The 27,431-nt window shown below is 40.2% G+C and overlaps 1 protein-coding gene across 2 annotated transcripts in view; it reads right to left on the bottom strand.

The window, feature by feature from the left end:
• The window catches only part of nbeab (neurobeachin b), a 212,246-nt gene that overhangs the window by 81,342 nt on the left and 103,473 nt on the right, over window positions 1–27,431 (bottom strand). Inside the window, exons 24-38 of one of the 2 annotated variants that reach the window (XM_062419730.1) lie at window positions 27,115–27,332; window positions 26,662–26,815; window positions 25,608–25,630; window positions 25,071–25,252; window positions 24,120–24,247; window positions 23,683–23,748; window positions 23,132–23,300; window positions 20,987–21,425; window positions 16,187–16,347; window positions 14,636–14,762; window positions 13,690–13,809; window positions 12,755–12,888; window positions 8,334–8,395; window positions 4,149–4,213; window positions 1,912–2,020 (exon numbers count right to left, since the gene is read on the bottom strand). In XM_062419730.1, coding sequence (XP_062275714.1) covers window positions 1,912–2,020; window positions 4,149–4,213; window positions 8,334–8,395; window positions 12,755–12,888; window positions 13,690–13,809; window positions 14,636–14,762; window positions 16,187–16,347; window positions 20,987–21,425; window positions 23,132–23,300; window positions 23,683–23,748; window positions 24,120–24,247; window positions 25,071–25,252; window positions 25,608–25,630; window positions 26,662–26,815; window positions 27,115–27,332 — 2,157 coding nt within the window. Of the gene's footprint in view, window positions 1–1,911; window positions 2,021–4,148; window positions 4,214–8,333; window positions 8,396–12,754; window positions 12,889–13,689; window positions 13,810–14,635; window positions 14,763–16,186; window positions 16,348–20,986; window positions 21,426–23,131; window positions 23,301–23,682; window positions 23,791–24,119; window positions 24,248–25,070; window positions 25,253–25,607; window positions 25,631–26,652; window positions 26,816–27,114; window positions 27,333–27,431 lie in introns of both variants that reach the window. The other variant, XM_062419729.1, reaches the window with a different exon arrangement.

The following is a 27,431-nucleotide window of genomic DNA, read 5'->3' as shown; positions in this document are numbered from 1 at the left end:
CGGACAGATGAGGCTCCCTGCTAGGTAGCTGTGGATAGTGCTATTAGGGGAGAAGGGGAAATACTATAATAGATCCACAAAGAATACCGCTGTCAAGGTTATCAAAGCTAGACTGCCATTATATCAAAGGGCATGCCATTGTCTTGCTTCATATTAATGGTGTAAAATGTAAATATGCAGCTATATTTTCTATAACAAAATGTAACACAATAATGCACTCCTTTTTTGTAACCTGCAATACATTTAAAATATCAACAATATGATGCAAATAATGCTTGATTCAGTATTTAGGAATATGTTAGGTGTCAAGATGATAAAGTTTAAAAAATGACTAATCACAACGTCCGTGGTTTGATTCTAGCAGCTGACCTTTGTTGCTGCATGTCATACTGCTCTCTTTCTTTCTACCCCTGTTTCCTTTGTCTCTGCATGCCTAACTGCCCAATACATGCAAAAGAAATAATGCAAGAAAAAATGCGTGTTGAAAATAAAGTATCCAAAATGTGAAAAATAGCTAAAATACATAGATTTGTGTTTTAATATTGGTTTTAAATCAAGTTCCAGAAGTCAGTGCATTTGAAAAAAGTGTTCCAGGTGGCTAAAAGTAATCTAGAGGAGCACATCTGACTCTATCTTTGCTGCTGAAACAAGATTGTCTTACTGTGCCACCCTGGGGGAACTCTTGCTAATATTCAAAATCTAATTTGCTAACAGAAGCTGGAAGTTAATTGAATTTCCTGCTTCAAATTTGAATTCTGTCAGATAGTATACTTCAACATATTCTTCATAAAGGAGATAACTCAATCTCTGCTTGTCACCTCACATTACCACGTGATGCTGTGACAAATATCAAATGTTATTTATCACTTTAAAGCATATGACGCTTCACCCTGACACCAACTTAATTGTAAAAATGTCTTATCTGCGTCCTGAATCTTCAATCTTGGAGAGTGGGTAATAAAGTAACGTCAGACCTAGATGAAAAGTGTAGGCTGTCTGGAGTTGGCAGACAGAACGGATGGGGCCAGGTACACTTCCCCCTTCTCCTGACATTGCATATCTAGCCGTCTCTTCCAGTTTATCTACCAGGTCAAGGATCCTCAAGAACTGTATATCAAGCAGCTGTTTGAGGATGGCTGCTTTTTCCAGATAAGAAACTCATCACTCCCAACATGTACAAGCTGCTAACAGAGGTGACGATAGGATGCGTATGTGTGTCTGTAGGCTTGTGTGGGCACGTTTGTGTGATTACACACGAATACACACACACACACACACACACACACACACACACTCAAATACACACAAACACATATGTATGTCCTCTAATGTTCTACAACAACCAAACACTATATTTGAATACAGTAAGATTTCCCTCTATTTTTTCATTCATTTCTACTGTATTCTGTTTGTTTAATGTGCTATTCAGCTGAACCTGAGTCTGCATCAAACAATACAAGGTAAATTTCTTTCTTATGGTGGTTTCAGACAAACAGAGGAAACTATAAGCACCATTATTGCAAGAAAATTAATATTCACAAATTTCTATAACCTCATTAGTTTTCCTTTCATGTCTGAAATGGGAGTGGTTTGATGTGGGTGGGCTAAATGTAAACTCAAGAGGCCACCCCCAAAGTTGGTTGGAAAAGCTCATATCAAAATCCTAAATTAATATTGTCGGCATACCCCTTTGCTACAAGTAATTAAATTCCTTTATAAGGAATTGTACTGGTGAGAATTTAATCCTCGTGAGGACACAGAGGGATGAGATTATTGAACATATACAGTTGAATGTCTGCTCCATGCTAATAGGATTTGTTTAGGGTTAATTAGCGCATGGACAACATGTTCTATTTTCAAGGCAAATGGTTTAACTTGAATTTAGAAAAGCAAGAAAGAACACAGTTTTACCTCAAACTCTGCATGCTTGTGGACGTCCTCTGCTCGCTGCCTATTCAGGATGAACTCAGCTTCGTTGGCAACCCGCACTATGTGGTCCTTCATAGCGTGGCAGAGCAACCTTTAACATTGCAGAGAAAGTTAAATACACCAGACCACATGTCTCAAATGCATGCTATTAATTATTCATTATGAAATATAGCATTTGCATTAGTTATAGCCCCTAAGGAAGGCGCAAGGTTAAGTTAAATATAACTTGTCAGGATTGTGTGACATTGTGTTTGTTGAAAGAATAGACTAGTAAACAGCATCATTGTTCTGTGATATGTTGCGGGGCTGCAGGTCAGTGACGGATCTCTCCGTAGCATTAAGAGAAGGAATGGAGTGTCATTAGAGCATTGAAGCCTGTCTGGCACACTCTTGATTGGCTGGGCATCCCTTCCCACTGACCAGAGCATCAACCCTGCACCTGTATTGCTGACAAGTCTGGCCGTAGACAACTTCTCACATGACTGACTGTGGACACTCTGTAGTCCCTGCCCACAGTCTAATTTAAATTCCAGTATCTTTAAAAATTGAAAAACACCCTGGCTAGTGTGTGTAGATTACATGCAATTTTACACCCCATTAGGCTAGCTTTGTTTTAATTAAAAGGAGCCCCTGTTCCTCTCCAGTGCTTGATACAAATTGTAATTTCCCTCCTGTCCCAAGGAGAGGCAATAATCCAGAGGCTGCATTCATCAGCTGCTATTGCCTCTTTAACTGTTGACAAGCACTCATTAATAGACAGACGTTCAGTGTTCAAAGAGAGTGGCTGACAACGCCAAGCTTTGTTTTGAAACCAAGAATAGATGTGAAACCAAGTTGACAAGTGATAAAGACTGAAAAAAACCATGCACACTCTGCACTGCACTTTCGCATTATTATTTCAGAGATAAGGAACTCTTATTAACACAATTATTCACACTTAAGACTGGATTTTACCCTTGTTTTTGGCTAATAGGCAATCCCCTAAAATACCCCAGTTGAACACTGCCTTATCTGGTGATCATACATGTGCTGTAAATCAAAATTACAAAAATAAAACCAGTTCAAAGACAAATTATCTCTAATCTTATTGATCAGAATAGAACAAGTCTTTTGAAGTTGTAAATCATTACCTTAGACTGCATTTCAAAACGTTTTATTGTTGAGTGCCTCCAAGTACCATATACTTTGTCTTTTCATAACATAAGTCAGTGGTCAACACCGTGATCTCTGTAGACTTCACTTTTGGGGCTTTAAAGCAATGCCCTTAAATTACTGTAAACAGAAAATAATCCTTGATGTACTCGTGAGTCTATACTGAGCTGTGCCAATATGGTAACCTGAGGCGGGACTCTGGCATGGATGATGGTACAGTCATGCTAGAAAGGAGTATCAATAAAGAAGAAGAATGATCAGTTTACTTTCAAAGTAATTAAAGGCTTCATTCTGTGTATTTTAGTGCATCTGATTACAGGTTTGCATTTAACCTGCTGTTCCTCTGTTTTCATGAAACAGAGGAACAGCACGTAACTACCTCCCTGTTGTTGAACATACAACAGATACAACGTCTGTGTCAGCCACACCTCGTAAGACACACAGAGGTAACAGACTAGCTTTCTCTAGATCTGTCTAGTTAAGTAGAGCAGGTGTGCAGAGACTTGAGTAAGACCAGGAAATTATGTATCTGTCAGCAGCACCCTGGACAGCACCGTGTGGCCCGACTGACTGAAACTCTTTGTTCCAGGGCCAGCGGGGGACTGAGAGAAGCCTAGCTGGACTGAAGCAAGAGGCTTGGATACAGGGGGCCTGGCCAGATGGGTCAGCAGATGGGCAAGGAGGCTGAGCCGCCCCTGATCTGCTCTACAGAAAACCCTAAGTCTGGCCACACCCAGAGAGCAGAGGAAGAGGGAGAGAGAGAGAGAGACAGAGAGAGAATGGGAAACAAGAGATATTTAGAAATACAGTAAGGCTGGCAAAGATAGAGAGAGATAATGAGGCAGACAGTGAGGGAGTGTATATACATTCCTACTTCAACCACTCACCACAATCTTATTTACATGTATTCCCTACAGAGAAGCCAACAAGAGGTTTAGAGATTTTCTTCATCCTTCTTTTGTTTTTTTACAAATGAAGAAAAAAAAAATACACATACTGATAACAAAAAAGATTGATAAATGACTGCTTGGCTGAGGGATTAAACCTACAGTGAATGGATACATTACCTTCCTTCGTTGATTAGCTCAATGAATGCCAGGCCAGCATTCTTCTGAATGGAGTTCTGCCACTCCTGAAATGAGAGAGGTTTTTTTTTTTGTATTTGTTATTCAATGAAGCTCTGACTTTTTGATTATTTTTAAGGCTGTAAATAGTTAAAGTTCCATAGAAAAACAGAATACAATTAAATCCCATTAAATGATATTAGACTTTGGTTAAAAAACACATCATGTCAAAGTGGCCAATTTTGTTTAAGTATCACAGAGGCAGGAAAGCAAAAAAAAAAAACTAAACAAAAAAACCCCACTTTCTCACACAGCCAAAAAGTAAAATAGCAAAGCAGTGAGTAAGAAAATTTCCTTTTGATCCAATATGCAACAGAATCTTTCAGAAATGCGTGACAAGAATCACATGTCACCATCCAAATTGCATATTTCAACTGTAATTGAGATTATATTTGATAGCTTGTAATTCAAGTAGGTAAAGAAAGCATTTAGTTTGTACGTCCTTTGAGGAAAAAGTGATGGCTATAAAAAGCTGAAATCCTGCACCACATGTGTGACCATCATTTCTTCCTCTGTGAAAAGATCTGTAAACACAGGAGAGATGTAATTGTGGGATGAAACTGTATCCTCTCACTTAAATACAGCCATTTCCTCTGTCCCTTACAGTGACAGATTACTGAGCAGGCTTACTGAGCCCTGCAGTGTGCGCCTGGAAGGGATCCGAGCCCTGGACCGGACTGCCAGCACTTGCTGCCTCACAACATGCTCTGGAAATGATTAAAAAGCAGTTTGAGAGCGCGCCTTTCACTGTGGGAAATTCGGCTCTCCTGTACCCTCACTGAGGTGCAAATGGAATGGAAAACAGAGAAGGCCACAGTTCAAAAGAATAGGGAAAACACAGGAAAAATTAAAGGAAAAAAGGTTTTCAGTCCTGAGGGCTGTTAATGTATATACAACTGAAAGCTATTCATATAGATAAGGGGCCTTTGAACATGACTATCCATTTAAATTTTTCAATTAATATTACTGTCTGTTTCAAACAGGAAGAATAAATGGAGAAAAATAAACCTTGTTCACACATACACAGCTTGTTCTATGTCAGTGTGTACACAAGGTAAGTAGCATTTGTTGTGTACATTACCACAATAACTGACATTGACATTATTATGTATGGGCATGTGTTTTTGTACACAGTTGTCATGCCTGACACATAGCGGTTCACGCAAGAGTACACAGTCTGACCCTATGATGCGTTAAGTCAGGGAGATGGTGCTGACAAACTGCTGAGCATCTGGTCTCCAAATGTTCCCTGTGACCCCCTTCCTCTGCTACAGTATCTGCCTGGAATAAGCTGTTTTTGATTTAGACAGGGATCATGTACAGTCAGTCTTCTGAGGTTCTCCTTGCACCACGCTCACGTGACAAAAATAAATACGGAAATCAAGGCAAATATGACACTTGGGCAATGGCAGGAAAGTCGCAGCAGGTCAGTGGAGCAAGAACTAGTCAAATTTGCTATCTTGTCTAAGGTATGCTTGTTGACAGCTCAGATAGCACTTCAGAGACTTTCTTTTTTCTTGTCTTTTTTACTGGAGTGCAGAGCTCCCAAAGGAGGCTGCCTTTGATTGCACAGATTTTAAAAAGTCCTCTGCTGCCCATTTGAAGTCAATTAGGCCTGACGTGCACCTCCTTTAGAATGAGATGTGATCCGTGATGTAAATGTAGACCATGAGGAGAGTGCAGCACCTCTGGCCACTTGGTTTAGTGGCTTGAATAAAAATAATAAAATAAAATAATAATATGGGGATTTTAAGATGCATCAATTGAGGTATTGGCCGTTTGGGAGCAGAAGAGCTCCACAACAAACTGACAAAGTCTCTGCATATTATATGTGCATATGTGTTATGGCTAACTTTTCAGCTAACACTTCCTACTTACACATGCAGCAGACATGGATTAGCATCCTTTTTGTCATGTTTCTGGTGACGGGACATAATTTTAACTTTCAATTGACTGTCATCTCAGGTTTAGTTTCCAAAAACTCCTTAGAAAAATGTGTTCATCAGCTGTTTGCTTCCTAATGCTGCTGGAAACTTGGTTCATCTGAACGATGAATCTGAAAAATAACAGAAACTTGCACCTCTCTGACATACTGTGAAAACTGGGAAATTTCAGATGATCAAAGATGATGCTGTAGGTTAATTTTGGGAAATAGCACCATTCTTCCACTTATCCTTGAAAAAACCCACCACCAACAGGAGACAACAGCTTGCTGGCCTTGAGAAGATTTTCTCTCCTCCCACTTTCATCTTCCTGAAATTCAGCAGGTCACTAAGTATTTGTGGTGTTTCAATCCAACCTGTCAGTGAGCAGGAGCCTTTGCTTTTATCTGCTCTGTTATACTCTCCACATCTGGAGGCCTTCCATCACTAAATCTCTGTGGCTCCACTCTAGATCCCCCCTGTATGTTTAAGCTGTTACAAGAAACAGAGCCGCTTGACCTTTTCATTCAGCTGCCCAGGCTGAGGAAAGACACATAGTGTCGGCAGCCGTGGTCAGCTACACAATGATTGCTGTGATTAGTATGCATAAATAAGAAAAGGCAGATCATTAGCACTAATTTATTCATAAAACTGACAGGTCACCAAACAGAGAGGGACTAAAGGTCAGCTAAGTGCCCTCCTTGCTGTATTAAAACATTAGTGTTGAAATACGTGAGGGATAGGTTGAAGATGACATTTAATAATGATGTCAGCCAAATCTCAACCTCCATGTGAGAAAACTTGCTGTGCTTTTTGAGATACAGTATGTGACGCAGAGGACCTTAATTAATGCTATTATTAGTCATTATATTTGCTTACGGTAAAGCAGTTCTGCCTGAATCAGCTTTGTCATATGAAAGAAGTAATGTAGGAGACAGTGATAAACTACGCTTCTTTATAACATGATTTTTCATTGCATATCATATTAGCTGGTAACATGACTGATGCTAGTATTATTATACAAGCAATGTCTCATCTCTATCTGGAAGGTTGTAGAAGGACACCCAGCTATATGGTCCAGTTTCAAGGCCTCGCTGTCTGATCGATATCTCAGCCTGTGTTTCATCCCCAGAGCCTTTAATGGCAGGAACCTCTGGAGGTGCATTAATGCTGTCTGTGTAAAGGGGGGATGGACTCAGACCCCTAACAGTATGCTGACGATCTCATCTGCAATAAATCCAAGAGCTGGAAAAAGCAACTTCCCAGAGTTACTCTACAGACAGAAAAGCGGGAGAAAAAGGAGCCTGTCAAAAAAAACCTTCAAAAGAACAACAATAACTCAATGCTGGCTGCCCCTTTTATGCACATTTTTTTTTAGAGAAAAGCCCCTGAATAATGGCCTCCATATAACAAAGGCTGAGCACCCTGCTGAAGAGAGCTTTGGATGGCAGATACCATGGAGCACACATAGTGGCAATCCACCTCTTCAAATCTCTGGCCCTGCAGTCTGGATTCACAAAGAGGCACCAAGTAATGGCTTCCTTATGGGCTCCCGATGCAAGACTGATGGGCTGACAGAAGGTATGTTAAATATCTCCTGTTCTAACTGCTACATTGGGGCTTTGACCTTCTCTAAAACAAGGGCTTAACAAGAGATTCAGAGGGTCAGCTTGGAGGTGATCAGTCACTTGCAGCGTTGCATGAGGTGGGGCTCGTTTCTCTTAAAAAGGGCTAGGGATTAAAGCTCTGAGGTGTAGTGAGAAAGTCACTTGATTCTGTATGAAGCTGCATGTTGTCATCAGTTTGGATAATTTGCTTTTAAAAAAGAAAACTATGATAAGCAAAACTCCAGCAGAGATTAGATAACTTGTTCTCTGATCTAAGACATTGCCCTTATAATTAACCACAAATAAAGACTTTTTTGCGATATGGGCTACATAAAGACTGAATCTCTGTTTAAAATATGCATATATATATAGAGATGAGTAAAATGGATTGTTTAATCATCCAAATTTGCCAGAATTTCTATTCAACAATGGGTTTCTTATTACACATCTCCACCAACTGATGCAATACAACATTTTGAGGAGCACATGAGCAAAAAAGACAGTAAAAGCCTTACATTACAGAGAAAAAAAGATGAGACAAAAAAACAAAGGGAGGCTGAGAGAGAAGGTTGTGAGGAGAAGGAAGAAAAAAAACTCACTTGAGAACAAAGCAGCATGACAAGCTCCACCACTGATGTGCTTGACTTCATGCACACTAGACCTGTGGAGACAAAACAGATGAACCACAAACACTATTAGATATTAACCACGATAGTCAGTGTATTATTTAACTCACTTCTCATTATTCAATATCTGTGGGCTTAATCAGTATAGTTATTTCATTATTTATGTAGCATGAAATATTCATGATAACCATGTATACATTATTCTTAAAAATATATATTCTGATTTGTTCATTAATTGCTTCCAATTTACACTTTATAAAAATATAACAAAAAACAAACGTTTTCATCTGCACAAAACAGATGCACACATGTATATGTGAGCAGCCCTGCTGCGTGCGCACACACACACACACACACACACACACACACACACACACACACACACACACACACACACACACACACACATACTCACACCTACTTTACATGCACATGTGCTCACAGAAGTGAATACAGACATTCACAGCTTCTTCCCTCATCTCCATTCTTTAGACGGCGAGAGCCGCAGAAGCAGACAACGCTCTAATGAAACAAGGGCAGGTGTGAAAAGCTCATTTGCAGAAACAATGGCTGCAACTGGTCCCTTATTCTGCACCTCCAGCTCTTTCTGTTACTCTGCAGAGAACCATTAAAGGTGCAGTCATTAGTAAAGAAAAGAAAGCAATTCTCCAAGACTCATTATAGGCTGCCAGGAGTACAACTCTGTGCCACACAGCTGCCATTGTTTCGTGGGTGACAGGATGTCAATCGGAGGAGAGAGCTAAATATTCTTAATCAAAGATTTCAGTTGCCACATTTTTCATGAGTGCATAGGTTGTGCACTGTCCAGTATAAAACATCCCCAATATGTGATAGTGGGTTAAGTGGTATGCATATTATTTGTTGTAATAATGCAATAATGGTCACATTACCACATGTTTTGTGGTAGGATGTAGATGATGTACCTGAACACCTTCCAGGGGCTAAAAGACATCTCTGTATTATTGTACTGTGGATAAAAAGTTAAAATTTTTCTGTGCAATCTATCCAAATGTGGACAACTTTGTAGGCCCATTCTCAAAACTAAAAACGCAAGACAAGCACCTGTTATGACTGCTATAATGCTGGACAACAACAAAATAATAGTTAGGATCAAGTTATTCAGCTTTTAGATTATAATTCAAATTTTTTGTATGTTACATTCCGCTAAGATTTTGTTACACCAGCAGTGTTTGTTAGTTTCAACTTTGGTTGGATGAGAAACACTAAATGTATATAATTCATGAAGTCAAATTCTTGTTATCTATGTAATTTTAATTCAGATTTATATTGTTAAAGACAATTCAGGATTAACCATTACAGGTCAACCAGATAACATAGTTTAACTTGTATAAATACTGTACAATATAACACAGAATGCTAAATATTCCGAACACTGAACTGGTTGCTAATACTACATCCGTCTCTATTCATGAGTGGAGACTGTCCGAGAGAGCGTATTGTAAATACTCTGAAAGGATGTGACCCTTCTCTTGTACACACTGTGCCACGGCTGACCCCTTGTTATAGCAGTGACATGCTGAGCCATAAGTCAGTCTGTTCTGACACAGGAGTCAGGTGGCCAACTGACCCTGGTCTTGTGCTGGTAGACAAACTAAATGCATTCTATTTAAACACGGCCTGCCAGTCCTTTCCTGTAAACAGGCCAGGGTTAAGGCGCGGGTGAATGTGGCATTGTGGGGTGATGTGCCGGCAGGCTGGGCCACGCAGGGGACAGCAAGAAGCAGGCGGCAGGCATCACAACAGCAGCAGTGTTCACACTCATGCCTTGCCCACCAACTCCAAGTGTAAAGCTCAGGGTGCACTCAACATAATTGCCGCAGTGACCACATGTCTGCAAAAGGGGTGGGGGGTGAAGGAATAGGGTGAGGCAAAGGGGCACACGGGGCACAGGGGGGCTCGACCCCGAGCAATCTAAGGAGTGATGGATGGCTGGTAATTACTGGTAAATGGAGCGCCTTTGCACTACAGCACAGTATTTCAACTGTGAGCCTGGGAAAGGACAGGAAGAAAAGGAGAAAGAGAGAGAGAAGGACAGCAATCTCAGCTCAACCATTTGGACAAACACACTATAACTAGCAAAGACTTGAGTGGTTCGATAAAGCAAAAGATTTAAAGAGCATGTGATAAATCAGGGCGTTTGTTTAGTCTGATAAACCTACGGTAATCCCTGTCAGGGTGCACTTTTCTCAGACCCAGACAGGGTTAAACATATCTGGTGAGGAGTGCTGAGGCCCAAGCTGTCTATCTACGACCTTGTTTGTGGGGTTACACTCTCAGCTCAGCTCTGGTTTGTCAGCTTGGTCAGTCTGCTGACAGACTTTTGGTGAAAGGGTAACAGACATATTCACACTTGTCAAGTCTATGCTACCTGATTTTTCATTCCTTTCCCCTGAGCTCCAGCGAGTAGCTTTGGCCACATACGTGATGTACCCACATGTCTATTTGCATATGTATATAATGTACAGTATATGCATGATGTATTGAGGAAAAACTGCCTGTTTGTGGAAATTAATTGCCTGGGACTCGGAAAATGGAAACATTTTTAAAAAAATGCAATCAGCATTACTTTAAATGTCCTTTTAATGACTGCAGACGAGAGCTCAATTCACCATTTCTCCAATTATTTTGACAAGATCAGTTTGTATTAAATACACAGGGACCTGCTCACATGTAAGCTTGTTAAGGTTGATTACTTCTTAAACGTATATAGCAGTAACAACTCCTGATTTAAGAAAATATATATATTTTTTAAAAGTTTGAAACGCCAAATGAGCAGAGGAAAATACATGAAATTTTAACAGTAACATATTGGCAGCAATGGAGGCATTTAAAAAAATTTCCATTAAAGGTAACTGGCAATATAAAAAGTATACAAATAAACTATGTTCAGGGAAGTAGACAAGTGGCGTCAGACAATTTCTTTCAGGAACCGGCTTTAATAAAGTCACAGCAGTGCATTCTTTCAGTCTGTTGTCATTCTCTGCGTAGACCTCTGAAACTAATATCGGTTTAGCTTACTGTTAAAAGAACAGACTTTGGCAGTGAAAAAAGGCAAGGATATCATTTTGCTTTGTGCAAACTTCAAGACAAGAGACTTGAGGCCACACATATACACTGTGCACACATGCATAAATGCCTGCAGACACACTCACTGCCACACACACCAGCATGTGCCGGCTGTGGTGGCAGTGTGTTCTAGTGAAAAGAAGCCAAAACAAGCCTGAGGAATAGAGTGGCAGTGCACACAGATACAGGCAGTGATTCCCTGAGGTTAGGCACAAGTAACACTGTGAAAGCTGCCAACCTGGGGCCTGAGGAAGTGGAGTGCTGCAGAGCTATCATACACTTCTGCAAACACTGTGCACAACTGAACCAGTTCTGCTGTTTGAATACATGCGATCTGACTGCTGTAATTCTGTTTAAAATAAAGTTATGAAAGCTATTATAGGAAGACATTAGTAATCATGGGGCTGTGACAGAGAGCACAGAGAGTCTGTGCTGAAACACTAATTATTCCAGGTTTTACTTGCAGCACTGTATTACTTTAACATCAATAAAGCATTACTGCATTATCCCTGAGACATTAGTGCAAACTTAACAAGGCCTCTGTAAGCATCTATACTTTATTTTACTTTCCATCTGAGTGGATTTGGATTAGACTGTGCAGAAAATCTGTTGAATTGTTTTAGGGCACGGAGTAGGAAAAAGGTCGAATTTCTTCCAATGTAAATAGAGCTATTGCTTTCAGATTTTGGCAAATGGCAAACAGTCTAGCAAAATACCACAAGTTCATTCTGATATTAAAAAAAAACAACATTTGACCAAAAAAAGACAAAAATCACTCTGACACCACAAAACGGAGTGAGTTGGAGATGCAATCTTAGATTTGAGAACTATTAGTACTAAAAATATCACACAGAGGAGGCAAAGGCCACCAATGATTTCAACATTTGTTTCAACATGACATTTTTCATCATTTGTTGTGACTATGAAACACTGATGTTTAAAAATACTACATCTAGGAACAATTCTTAATATGTGGAGTGAATCATAAGGAAGACAAACAACTAGATGCCACAAGATGAATGAAAGAGAAAGTGGATTTAATCTGAATGTGACAGAGCCCTAGCTTGTGTGCAAAATAGTGACTTTCCTGTCAACAGCTACCACGGTGTATGCATCTATCAACGAGGCAGCCAAAGAAGTACATACAGTGGTAGGGCACTGGGGACAGGGTTAACACACACACACACACACACACACACACACACACACACACACACACACACACACACACACACACACACACACACACACACACAGCTAGAGAATTACAATGCTGCCTATGACACCTGTACCTTCTATGAGCAACTCTTGTCCATGGCTACCCAGCAGGGTACGCGACAGAAAGGGCGCAAAGTCCACAAAGATCTCTCTCAGCAGGGGTGCCACTTTTTCTAAAGCCCTCTCCAGCTTTGTAGTTATGCTGTGAAAGAGAACAAAAAGAAGGCATGAAAGCAATTTAGACACCTGAAATACAGTAAAAGTGAATGGGATGAATCGATTCACTGCACACAGCTAACAACAGTTAGTGTGTAGCCAGACTGAGAGTACTGTTGGGTGCAGAAGGTAACTAACACATTTCAGAGGATGCAAACCAAGCCAGATAGCCATAAGAGCAGCTGCTATCACTGGAGATGTCAAAAAGATAAGATTTTATATCTCTGAAAGCCATGAGAACATATTTGTTGCATTGAAAGAGGACGTCTCACCAGTTGTTTGCATTCTTTGTTGTGACAAGTTACCATGCTTGCACATAGGATCACACTTCTGCACTTCTGGGGGAAGTTCCTTATCTTCTACACACTCACTACATGCTGCTGTCTGACATTATCTAAGCACCTGAGAGAAACTGTGAGCTGGAGTCATGCAGCCATACTACTCAGACTGTATACAAGCAGAGATACGACTATAGCTGCAACATATCTCTGTGTATACACATAGATACTAGGCAACATGAGGAGAGTTTAAGCTTGTTTTCCCAGCTAAAATGGGCAGAAAGCAGCAGGATAAGAAGAAAATGAAAGAAAAGAGAGGAAAGGTTTAGTGTGGGATTTGTTTGAGTTTGTAGTCTTGTGTCTTTAGGTCTTTAGTCATGTGTGTATATGTGAGGTGTGATCTGCCTTCTAGCATCTTGGGAAAACACAGCAGAGGAAAGACAGACTAGTAGAGAGAACAGGGTGCAGGGGGTACTACTACTGTAGGTGACTAATGTAAATTTCCTTGCCTATGACACTGGCCTGCACCTCTGGAGGCTGCCTGTAATCCTGTCAGGGAGCTAAAGGGTTTGAGCTCAGGAGGTGTCAGTCCCTGGCGTAGTGGACACTGGTCCACTTCACAAAAGGCACTGAAATAGAAAGAAAAATGAAAAATGAAACCACAGGCAGTATTTGCTTCATGTTGTTCTCTGACTTAAGGGTTGGGCCCGTGACCCAATTATATTTTCAACTGTTTCATCTTTGGTATTACCAAAAAAAATTACATTTATTCAGTGGACTGGAAAAGGCAATTTAGCTCGAATGTTTTTTCTCCATCTAAAACATAAGTTAGGCATCAGGAGGCTCTTCTGCGAGATGGTACAATCATTGACTTCACAGTTACGCTAAGTGATGTCGGTTACTGCTGCCATGGCAACTGAATCTCTGTTCCTCCAGCAGAACACACAGAGGCAAAGAGAAAGAGAGAAAGAGCCTCCAGAGAAAGACCTGGGCTCTCAGCAGTCAGTGGGAGAGCAGGACTAAGGATGTATGTCACAAACTATTAGAGCAGGAGGAGATGAGTCAAGGTCACAACAAAATACACACAAAGAAATACACAACTGTTAAACACATAATAAGTAAAACTTCACCATCATGCTCACATAAACCCACCTTAAATATACCTTGTTGTGGCATTATATTTTGACTACATAGAAACAAAGACAGTCTTTAAACTAAAGGTGAATATGAAGACATTGTGGTTATCCATCAGATCATGTCAGGTAATATAATCAATTAGTTAATAATCAGCTCACATAAAAAAAAAAACAGAAATATTTGGGAGGAAAAAAAAGCAAAAGATAAAATCCAAACACAACTTTGCAGATGAATAGATGTTATCATACAATTTTAATAAAGTGAGTTTACTAACACAGGAAATAAGATTAAGGGGGAACTGAGAGGGTCCTGTTGTACCTCATGTTTTCCACTGTGTCTTCTGGCATGGGGGCCACCGTCTGCACGGCTGGTAGATTCTTACTGGTGGCTCCGTTGACAAAACTGGATGAAGAAGAACTATTAGAAGCCGCAGCATCTGTGGCTCCTGCAGGGAAAAACATTCAGAAACATGCAACATTAGAGCATCGCAAGAATAATAACCAATGTGTTAATGATACTTATTCATTTTAAAGGGAGGTGAGTATTAATGAAAACACATTTAAAATACATTTTCAGTATCGTTGTACTATTTCGTTTAAATATGAAAAGCATTACTGGTCTCTGTCACCTCCAGAGACCATGAACTTAGGCGATGCCATGCAGACTGAAGTAATTTAAAGAAAAAAGTAGAAAAAATGGTGGAAAATTGGAAAAACAGAGCTGCAGTCTGGCTCTTATCAGTGGACTGCATCAGTCAGCACAAATTTCAACCCAGTCAAACAATGGAAATATGGTAACAGTGTACCATATCTTTAACTCAATCCAAAACAACCTGAACTGGTTGTTCAAACTGGTGTCAGCAGCAACATATGAAACTATTTTGCTTACTGAGATGACAAAGATGAAGTGCCAACCGACATACCAAATCTCTGACAAACTTGAAACAACATCCGCATCAAATTTTTACATATTACACTTCTGTTTCTGTGTCAAAGCAAAATTAGGGTATTTTGACCATAGTAATTCAAAGGTGAGCGTCAAGTCACATCTTCTTGGCAGCGTATGCACAAGCATAAAATCATTCTGACTGTCCTTGTGAGAGGTTAAAACCAGGGAAAGTGAGATCATGGGGTCTGGGTTAGAGCCTGTGGCTTAAGCTGAAAGAACACTTTGACTTTGATACATTTCTCACATTCCTACAGAGGGGCTCAGGGAGGAGAGGGAATTTCTTTTTTTTAATGGAGCACATTAAAAAGGTGTTGGGGTTCCTAATGGCTCTTGGTGTTAAGTGGCTCCTTTCAGAGGCCCAGACTACAGGAGCCTTGAGGTGGAACTGGTTCAATGCAGCAGAGCCCCAGGAGAAGCAACGTGACAGCAGGGGGAGGGAGAAGGTCATGCTGTCAATTAGACAGGAAAACACAACACAGGCTAGTACTATTAAAAGGCATTTGGTTAATTCTATAATTCAGATAGATTAAAGCGAATTGTTTGATTTGGCTGTATCAGGAAGAATCCTTGGGACTGAAACATGGATTTTATGTGGTGGTACACAGAGCTGCTGCAGTCACTGATAGGAAGGTAAATAGCGCCATCTGGTGGTATGAACCTCTGCACAGGAATACAAGATCACATGAACCAGCAGTGGGAAATGCATTGTTTCTATTTTTGGGATGGTTTCACAAAAAAAAAAAAAAAAAAAAAAAAAAAAAAAAAAAACTGTCTTTCTGATGAGATGAACGGTAATTGCTCAAATGAAGCACTTGCAAATTGCTCTAAAATAGTATAATTTTAAAATTAGCCACATTACCAGGCCTGATTGTCATATTTTAATTGTGTAAGTATGTTCCAGTAACCTTGTGCATGACCTACCCGTGGTGTTGATCATGCTTTTGGGGGTTGCAGAGGCAGCAGCAAAGATATTAGGGGTGCTGCCAGCTGTCAGTCCAGCAGAGGTGCTGCTGCTGTTGCTTCCCACTGTGTTAACTGTTAGGCTGCCAGGGGAGGGCTTCTTCACAGGCACCACCACACTCCTACAGGAAATACACATTCACATAATTCAATTATTCTAACAGAGTAAAATATTGTAGAAATTCAACAGAGTTCACATGGTAATACTTTGTGCAGCGTGAACAGCGGTGGATGCAAAAAGGTCAGCAGACTGTAGTGAAAATGAACTGGAGGCTGTGGGTATATGTCCTTTGTTTAGCAAGTATCTTTCCTGCTAAAGTGCCCTTGAGCAAGGCACTGAATCATTCAGGGTGCTGCAGTAACTGCAGTTGATGACAACAGACTCAAATTGTGATAATGCAGCAGAATTATTTATATACTCTGACTAATAACCTTAATATAATAAAAAGACTGTATAAAATAAATGTTTTCAGTTTTGTGGGTGGGTTATAATAGAGCTGGAGTTTGCAAACTAGCCATGTGTCAGCGGTTGAGATTAAATTAACCAGCTATATATATACAGTAGCAGGTTAGCTACTAACTAACTTTAGTTAAGCCAGAGAAACAGAGGTTTTTTTGGCCCTGGTCATAGGACAGAACATTAATTAACAGTTAACTTTCTAATTTTTTCTTTCTATAATACCCACCAGACAATGTTAAGTAGAATTTAATTATTTCATATTTTTTTCTGAGAAAAAATTGCAATAATAATAAAAGTATATATAAAGAATAGCAATAATAAGAATAGCAATGATCTTCACCGTCTCTCACTGCTCTCAAGCCCTTCCAGCATGAGCATGCCCAGACATTCGTCAGAACATTCAGAAAGGTAAACATCCTGACCTGTAACTCCATCTTTCAGCATAACATATGCAATGCAAACACACACGCATACACATGCACGCACGCACACACACGTATGCATGCAAACAGGAGGCTAAAGTAAATAAACCTGAGGGCAAGAGGCCAGCCAGGCAGCTATTACACTTTCCCTTACATCTGCTCTTGCCACCGATGGCCCTCTGCTGCCCCCTGCTCTGCTCAGACGAGCTGAAAACATACCACACTCTAATGAGAGACTCTCCAGGAGCAACTTGGCAGTTGTTACTGACACGCATTTGCATAGCTACCGTCTGTGTTCCAACTGACAAAACTATGGCTCATTGAGCACCAGATTCAAGACCTTTCTATTTGGCATTTGCTCTGTACAGACATACAGTGGAGCATCTGGTTTTGACAGGCAATACATATGTAGAGTGTTAGACATATTTACATGTTACAACCTATACACTGCAGGCTTCTATACTGTGTTCCTAGATAGATCAAGGTTTAAATATTCTTGTCAAGGAGCTCGAAACTGGCTGAGACATCAGGATGATAGATGAATAATTACACACAAGAAGTCAACAGGAGACCTAAAAATACCCTTTTATTAGCAGAGTCTACTATACTAAACATCACATGGTTTTAAAACAGGAAGAAGCAGAGCTCATGAATGAACCATGTGAAGAAAAGCTTGTGGAGACTTGAGATGAAAGTTACACTTATGACCTCAAGTAAAGCACGGACACAACACTAACCCACCAGACCTCTGTTCACATGCAATCTGATTGGGCAAGGATTAAAGATGATTCAGTGAACTTGGCCCTGCAAGAGCTCCCTGACAGGAAAGAGAAGGAAAGCTTGTCCTTATCAGGTCTACAGTTGGCCTTTGGGTTTGTGAGGGTGCCAGATAATGTCTTGTCCAATCTCCTGCAGTTACTCTGGGTGACACAGGCCAGGCCTCTGCTCTGTCATGAGCTAAGCCCGCTGTCATCTGAAGCAAATCCCTAGAAATCCCTCAACAAAACAACACAGACTTTTACTGTTTTATTTTGCTTTTTTATATATCCACAGTTCCTCCCTTGGATGAGGTAAAACATGCTGGACTCAAATCAAACTTGGACTGGATGCATTTCAGGCTTTATGGTAATTTGTCTTACATCTCTTTCCACAACTGAATTCTGAATATAATCAAAGATATGCTGTTTTATGTAACAGATGAAATAGCGCTATAGTTACTTTCTATGGGGAAAAAAAGATTATATTACACATTACAATACCAAAACTTGTGCTTAAAAAAATCCAGATCAAAATCAACTCAATCACACAGGGAAGTATAAAGAGTCAGAGAAAGCTTGAAAGCTTACTGAAATATTCATATCTCCAGAGATACAGCTGTGCTCTGAAAAGCACTGATGACAAGTATCATTTATTTAGTAGATCTCTGTACTTGTTTCCTCTATGAAATCTCATTGACACATATCAGGACATCGCAAGCATGTTTTGAATGTGGGAACTGGGCGTGAATTTATCTTGCTTTCCAAATTTACGCCTCACTTGTGTCTTTCAGCGGATGGCTGGGACGTTACATTAGATCTACAGGATGTTGATAAAACATGAACCTCTTTTAATGAATAATTCATTAGCTGAGTGCTCATAAATCATGTATAGATTATCTAGTGCATATTTTATTAATAGGATTGTCTTAATTGAGTTGCAGAGCATAAAGCAAGGATTAATCTTGGAATGAATATTAATTAGTTCTGCGGCTGTGGGAGATAAGTGTGGTGTAAAGTATAACCAAAGAAATGTTTCCTTTATAAATTCAACAGGCAGGACTTAATCTAATAGTGCTCTATTTCGTAATACGAGGAAAGATAGAGAGGAAATATGCTTACATTCCATTTGCAAATTCAATTAAAATCAATTATCATTCCTCTATGTCATGTGTAAAGTAAAATCCGTGAGAACAAACAATATCTCACACAGCTAATGTGGAGACTTTTTGGGAAGATGAGAGGAAAATAGAGGAAGTCGAGGATTACTGAAGTATTTCTGTACTGTATTCCCATCTGGACTACCGGAAATGCGGATGTTGAGCAATTTAAACCCCTCTTCTTTGAAAGTCTCAAGTAGAGGGGCTCTGAGACGACTGCCCCCATGCACTCCACTTTAAGTCATTTTTCTCTTCCTTTTTCTTTTTTGATGTTGTCACTCCCAATCTATTGCCGCACTGACAGACAAATGAAAGGCCTGTCCATGGCTGGCAGCTCATTTCGCTGGCAGGTGGCAAACAATTAGACACGGCAAATAGAGGCTGGAGGGGGAGTGACATGAAAAGCATGAGACAAAGTTGTATATGTGGTCAGGAGGGTTTGTGTGAAAGCATTTCAAAAATAATACACTTTGCCGTAGCAACTCATTTCAGGCTGCCAGTTCCCATTACGGATGTGAGCGGTGAGGGTGACAGGTCTGGCCGTGGTATGGCGGGAGGTCGCTTCTGTTTAATCTGTCATCAACGCCCTGGAGACCCCCACTCTCTCAGCTGTCCTCTCTTCACATACTCCTCCCATCTTCTCCCTTATTCATCAGTTTCACCTCATCCCAGCTCAGCAATAGTAGCATACATTAAAATAAAGGGAGGTCCCATTGTCATGCCTGACTCACGTTGTCCTCTGTGTCCCTCCTTCTCTCTGGGGCTGGCCAGTGACTACACAAGCATACACGAAAACTACTACCAGAGGACCTCTGGAGTTTTTTGTTTGTGCTAAACCAATTTAAATTACTTCCAGAAAAATTACAATTTTCAATCATAGGAGACATAGATCAGGGGGGAGCTGAAACTTGAAATCCCCACAGGAGCAGGTTTGTAAACTTCCAAATCCAGACAGATTACTGTGTAGTTTTATCTAACTCAGGAATGTAAATAAACCCCAGCAGAGCCACAGTACTTCAGAGATCTTTTCAAACACAAAAATTCTTGGCTGTGGGGGATGAGTGCAATACAAGTGGCCTGAAATGAATAATTTGTCGCATGCTACTTGGAAACCATTAGTGGTACACTGGATAAGTAAAATAAACCCTGAGGATTAACATCAGTAATCTATGGTGGATTGAATGATGGCAAGCAAACGCACACAAACACAAAATTAAATGGCCAGCAATCCTTCACCAGCTATCCTGGAGGAATGAATGATATCATCTAACACAGTATCATTTGTTTCAATTTTTTTTGCTTGCCTTTAACTAAGTTTACTTTAACTATAAATAACAATATAAATCTTCAAATAATTTAAAGCACCATACCAGGTTTTTTTAACCCCTTAACTACAAATGGTGTACTCTATTCGTTTGGGTTTTTGTTGCCCTATTTCAAATGCATTTCAAATGCCCCCCCCCCTACCACTCATATTGGTTTCCATTCATTTCATTTGGTTAAAATTTAAGAAAAACTACAATCAGAACAGTGAATATCAAATGTGCATTCATCTTTTGTCAAGTTAAATCACTTTTGTTTATCAATGTATTGCAGTAAGTCTACATTTATACTGTATTACGTAGCTATGATAACATGACTTGATAGATGTGATACATATTAATTCTGATTTAATACAGACTTAATTATCACTTTGATAGATTTGACAAAAGCAAGTTTGCTAATTGATTTTCAGTTGGTAAAGACATGAATGGAAACCCATGAATGTTAAAAATAGTAGACTAAAATACATCCAAACACATAAAATACAACAATATGGGTTGCTCTAATGTTAAGTGCACATGTTTATAGTAAATATGCTACAATACCAAAACCTGCTTCAATCAGACAACACACAGAAGCTGCAACATTAATTTGCCACAATGATTTTCTGCACAACAGACCAACCAATGATGCTTCCTCACCTGTCAAAGGAGTGGAACTGCATGGGCAGCATGGCCGGGGCCTGAGCATTGGCAGCATGGTCTGGATAGGACACAGGCTCCAGCCCAGCCTCCATACTGTCCACTGGGGATGCCACCAGGCTCTTCAGAATCTCCTTGACATTGATGCCCTTGTTAGGCTGGCTAATACTGATGATGGAAGAGGGTCGTTTAAACATATCCACGCTGGGTGACTCAGACAGGCTCTCATCTGACTTCTTCACCTCTGAGGAGAGGGTAGATAAGAGTTCGCTCATGGCGTCTGGCCCTCCTGCACTGTGGTCCAGGTCAGACCCATTAAGGATACTGACTACCTGCTCTTCTCCAATACCAGAGTCTGTGTGGGGAAGAGAGCCTTGCATGTGGAGGTCTTCTAATGGTGCAGAATGGTCCTTACTGTTGTCAAATGTTAGGGGTGTTTCTGCAGAACACAAATTCATACATACATAAAACAGGGAGAGACAGGTAAAAAAGACCCTTAATAATATTGCTTATGTACAATCAAAATAGCATTTTCAGGGGAGTGTTTCTTGGATCTGACAATGATGTGACACAAAACAATTATTCCTGATACACAGGTAGGTATTCTGTGTCCACATTAAAGGGGAAAGTGATGTAAAAACAAATCCTCACAAGTTGAGAGGAACCAGCTAATGTTTGGTGTTTATACTAAGTTAAAGTGTTCAATGATTAATATATTCTAGATGTATATCAGTCCTTATGCTATGTTAATCAAAATATCACATTTATTGATGACTGTTAACAGATACCAATACCAACAAAAAAACTGCATGCTTGTGCTCACTTTAGATTCCTGTAGAAAGACCAGTGTGCCAACGCAGCTTCTTAGATCTCTCTCCAGAAGCTCTGATCCTCTGGTGTGATTATTTTCCCTTCATGTTAATAAAACATGAATCATTTTCTTTAGCTTCTTCCTGCCTTATACACTGGTATATTTATTTAACTGCTTTGAAACAGTGATAGAAGATTAAGATAGCTGCTCTATTATTCTGGTACATAATATGCTGCTCTATTTCTTTCTATAAATGAGATACTGGGCATAAATGGAGAATCTTAAAATCTACAACATTAAGGGACTTCTTGCTTTGAAAATGTCTAAATAGGGACCAACATGACCCAATTAAGTGTTTTTGTTGAGTTTGCCAACCACCTGCAGAGGTGCCTATCTAGTCTGATTCTGGTTCATCCTGATCCAGTAGTTACCTAGATGCAAGGTCAGCCATATTAATATTCATCACATGCCCCCTAACAAGGTCAGCAGGGTCTGATTTAGCCTGCAAGTTGTCTGGCTTCCTGGTCTATCACAGACAATCGTCTGCCACATGCCGTCTGGAAAATTCCCCCATTTTCTGGTGAAATTTATGAAGGCGGCAGTGTGCCTCTCTCCTCCCAGCAACCTCTATGATCCCATTCTCCTCTGGTGGATTGCTTGCCTAATGGGCACTGACAGATGGGGCTGAAAATAGCAAGCCTGGCTCCACTGCCCCAAAACCCACAGTAGTTGGCCAGCATGCTGCCGCTTTCTCATCTCTCAACTTTACTGCTCATCTTCTTTCCTCATTCTATGTGTATTCCGAGCCCTTCATATTTCCTTCGGCCTCCTCCTCCTGCTCTTGTTTCTTTTATTCACTTCACCTTTTGTCTGAATGGAAGTTGATAAAGTATGCTCACTCGTGCATCTCATAATAGCAAGTCGGCACTGCAGCAGGCGTTAAACCTTTGTAGGCAGTCACTGATTTCCTTTCATGTGACTTAATGTATGATTTATGACTGGAGGCACATACTACCTTTCATTTCAGAGAGAACGATGATGCCAATTCAGGTTCATAACTACCCTCTCCAGCCCCAATCTCCTTTTGCTTCCACATTTAATTCTGTGCGGTGCAATTAGTAGAGTTCATGAATAAATCATAGGTGAGCCAGTGGAGTGCAGGCAGGGCATCCCTGCTATTTTACTGAATGAGCTCTCAGCTCAAGCTGGCAGGAGTGTATCAGAAAGGACCAAGGACACTTAACAGCCATTTATATCAGACACAGTCACCACAAGCTAACATTAGGTGAGCAAGAAGAATGGATATAAGAAAGGTAGGGCACAGCTGTCAACACCTGTGCTGGTTGGTGAGTTGATCTCTTGGCGCATGCTGCGGCCAGATTGGTTGCTTATCCTGGCAGTCTCACGTTGAGGCTCCAGGATGTCACGGTACTTGGAGACCATGAGGACAGAGATGAAGTACACCACGGCCAAAGCCAGGAACTGGGCTTGCTTACTGTCATCCTGTGGAGAAGAATAACAACACGTTTACACCACTCTCTATTCAGAAGATTCAAACAATTCACCAGTGCTGCCTGAAATGCTTCCCTCACAGTATATACACCTTGCACAAACCACCATGAAAACACATTCAAGTACAGCCAGTGTCCTCTAACATATTTCTAATACTTGTTTTGAAATATGTTGTATATCCATTCAAAGTTTGTGGTTTTGTTTTACGCAGACAGCAGCTCCGATGAAAATGGCACTTTTGTTGTTTCACCGGTTGATTGAAGGGTGTTCCACTGCACATCTGTTTGTCTGCCAAAAAACTTATTCTATTTTCAAGACTGAGACTTTGCAATAAACACAAGCATGCTCCACACATACACAGACGCATACTCACCACATCACGAAACACCACAGCCCGCAGTCGATTAATGTCCACGTCCTGCAGAAGGCGATCAGGGTCCTTGATGGGAGACAGGTTACTAGGGACATTCTCTAAAGCTGTCTTAAGCAGAAAGATAACACAATCTCACATGCAGCTGTGTTCAAAGGCTTTTGCTCTAACTTCTCTTTTAACATAATCTTAGAGATTAGACAACAGACATTAGGAGTAAAAAAAAAAAGCCATGAATGGTGACTTCCTGTATTGTTTAAATCACACTTAGAGAAACTGATTTAGCATCACCAGTTAGGTCACATAATTATCATGAGGCAAGGTATTGCTGTAGGCAAAGTGTTCTCACAGTAAAATGCAATGTGCAGATAATATTTCCAACTAAGGGCACAGAAAGCAAAATTATGGGATTTTGGACAGGTGAGAGAGGTGACATCTACCTTGTTTGAAGTCGCAGCATTTTGCAGAATGTCCTGAGTCTTGTTGTTGTTGGGAATGGAAGACTTATTTCCTCTTTCTCTGTGTCTCTGCCTGCACTCCAGACAGTTTCTCACTGCCACACAACACACTGCGCACACAGAGACACACACACACACGGCATACAAATAGGCTCTCATTTTAGAGTTAAATAGAAATTAAATGTTGATAACGTGCATGACCTCTTTAAAACTAATCAGTTATCTCTGATGACTATTTGTTCCAGGCTGCCAGGACAGAGTGTGGGAGTAAAATCAGCAGCTAGACTGATTTCACACTGAGGCCAGTGATGAGAAATCTTGTGTTTGTAACAAGGAGACTGTGAAATCTGAATGCTATTTCCCATCGCCCAGAGCACAAGAAGTCAACAATCCAACAAATACAGGCTCTCACACACACACAGCCACCGGCCTAGACAGATATAGACACAGATTTATTCTCACGCACACAGACAAAAAACAGACACAAATACACACACATTTGCAATTTACTTGTGAGAAATTTCACTTAATTTACTGAGCAGCTGATTCAATTGCCTGAGTAATTCTGAATTCAGCTGTTGTCTTCATTGCATTCAAACAAATTTCACCAAATCTCTGTTATGTACTTTTATATTCAGACACAAAAGGGCAGACCAATGACAGACACAAAAGGCTAGCATTTGCAAAGAGAGTACCTGATTGCACTGCGAATGATTTTCTCTGCTTGTTATGAATTCTAAAATGATGATCCTGTCATTTCTTAATGCTGGAAACCGCAGAACATCCGCGCACACACATCTTCATCACAAGTAATTTATTATACAATTAGCACAGGACGCTTAAATTAATTAGCTGATCAACCGAGGGGGTTTTCAGGGATTACTGGAATTATTAGGACGTGTTAAGAGTATACTGTCACAATTGTGATCTTACCCAGTCTCAGGCACTGACGCATCAGCCCACCAGAGGACATGTTTTTCTCAGCCTCAATCTCGCTAAAGTTGAGGGAGCTTGAAAACACCAACACGTCCACCATAACCATGAGACGGGACAGGAAAGTGATGGCGGTCTCTGAGGACATGCCCTGTGTCGCCTCGATGTTCTCCAGCTCCGTCTTACACATCACCAAGGAAGAATCAATCACAATCACATAAAACAAAAGTGCACATATACAAGATCATGTCTGCCACATGCCTACGTCTAGTTTTGATTAAAGCAACTCCATATTTAAAACATGGGCCATTAAGATACATTGAGTGAGATTTTTAATAATTTTGGGGGTTGAGCAAAAATATACATTCCTGGGGCCCCTTAGAGCAACCACTTGCTTTTCTTTGTAAGCTCAAATTTCCTTTACTTTTAAACATGGAAAGCTTTTCAAATGAAATATAAGAGAGTTTTACCATATGCAATGGTCCAAAGGTAGAGGACAATTTTAAATCAGTTTAAAAAAAGAGAGAAATTAGAATAGTATTGACACTTACCTTGGCACTCTAGACATGCAAAGAAAAAAATAAACAAAAGAGGATTATTATTCAATTCAATACTGCAGATTAAATCTGATAATTACAGTGGATTGATGAAAGTAAAAATGAGCGACACAAAGTTGAGTGAATTACAAACGTAAGTTATGTTATCTGCAGAAGCCAAGAATGGCCGTGCTTGCAATTTTTTTTTAATGCCGTTATCTCGAGATCAAAGTTAATTTATCTCAGTATCTCGAGAGAATAAAAGGCTGATTTCTCGAGATAACGAGATAATTTATCACAAGATTTATCACGCGTGGAGCTAATTCTCATTTCTTCATTCCTGTCTTCTCCTCTACGTGTCTCCCTCACATGGGTAGCTCAACAATTAAGATAAAGCACAAGAAGCCTTCAGGTGACTCTAAAAGGTCATGGCTTCAGATATTTCACATGTTGGTTCTTATTCCCTCTCTAATCTAATAAAAAGAAAATACTTGAAACATATTGTTTGGTACTTCTCTTACTTCCCATCATATTATGACCAGTAGTTAATCAATGTGCCATTTCGCTATGACAGAGATGTCATTAATAAAAGGTGCTGTCAATGATAATGGATACTCCTTGATGTGACATTTTCAGCTTAAATCAGTTTCTACAGTTGTCAAGACGCCATCTATCCTTGCTGGCATGGCACTCCTGATCTCATTCTTGATAAACATTGTTTGTAATAAAAAGGAAACAACCTTTTCTTTTTTCTTGATAACAGGTTGATTATCTCGTTATCTTGAGACAACAAAGCTTGTTTTATATATACAAATATATAAAAATGCAAGCACAGCCATTCTCAGCTTCTGTAGTTATCAAAGTAGTGTGCAAACCAATAATTGAATCTGAGCAATGAAGACGGCTCTGATCAATAAACACAAACATGTCTAATTTCCCTAAGGCGCATACTGTATACTGTAGTAAATCAGAGGCAACAATAGACCAAGCATTCATATAAACTGACCACTAGATGGCATTATTCCCCTACAGTGAACACAGAGAGCTGCACTTACAGATGGAGAGGTGGCCGCTGAGAGCAGGGGCAAGATCCCTCCACAGGCAATAATGATGTTGTCTACCATTTGTGAGATAAGGTGGATTGTATTGTGGACAAAAATAATGTTCTCACTACTATTGACAAAGTCCATGACAGATTTGGTGGAGTGGCTGCAGAAGAAAGAGGGGGGGAAAACATGATTATTATGGGTGTAAGCGTGTTCACATTATACACATTACACAGCAGCTAAAAAACATATGCAGTGCAGTAAACATGAAACATTTGGAGCATGTATATTATGCTCTAACTTATTACTTTATTTTAACTTATTATGCTAATATATATTTGCTTGAACTTGTTAGTTCTGTCACAGAGAGGTAATATGAGTATCACTACAAGCACCATGCTCACCCTCCCTCTCTGTCTGTCTCTCTCTCTCTCTCAAGTGCACATAAACCACTTCACACACCTCCTCCAGACATGGACATCACTTTCCAGTGCAAACAGCAGGTCAGTGAGCAGTCTCTGGTGCATGGCTGACCATTTGAACTCTGGGATGCGGAACATAGTGGTGCGTGGCCCGGGGCTGAACTGACGTCGCTGTTCCTCTGTCATGGGCGTCCCCCTGAAGCCCAGGTCCACACGTATGTCCCTCTCCATCTGAGTTGCTAGGCGGCCCTGGAGACTCTGATGGCAGATTAATTAATCACTCAAACACAGTAAATGAATGACTTGGACATTACATCTCCAAATCTTGTTCATTATGAGATACTGTATACAGGCTAA

Source organism: Scomber scombrus, chromosome 5 (genome assembly GCF_963691925.1).
Source record: "Scomber scombrus chromosome 5, fScoSco1.1, whole genome shotgun sequence".
Classification (NCBI taxonomy): Eukaryota; Metazoa; Chordata; class Actinopteri; order Scombriformes; family Scombridae; genus Scomber; species Scomber scombrus.
Note: the sequence above shows the minus strand (reverse complement) of the source record. Positions and strands in the feature narration are given on the sequence as shown.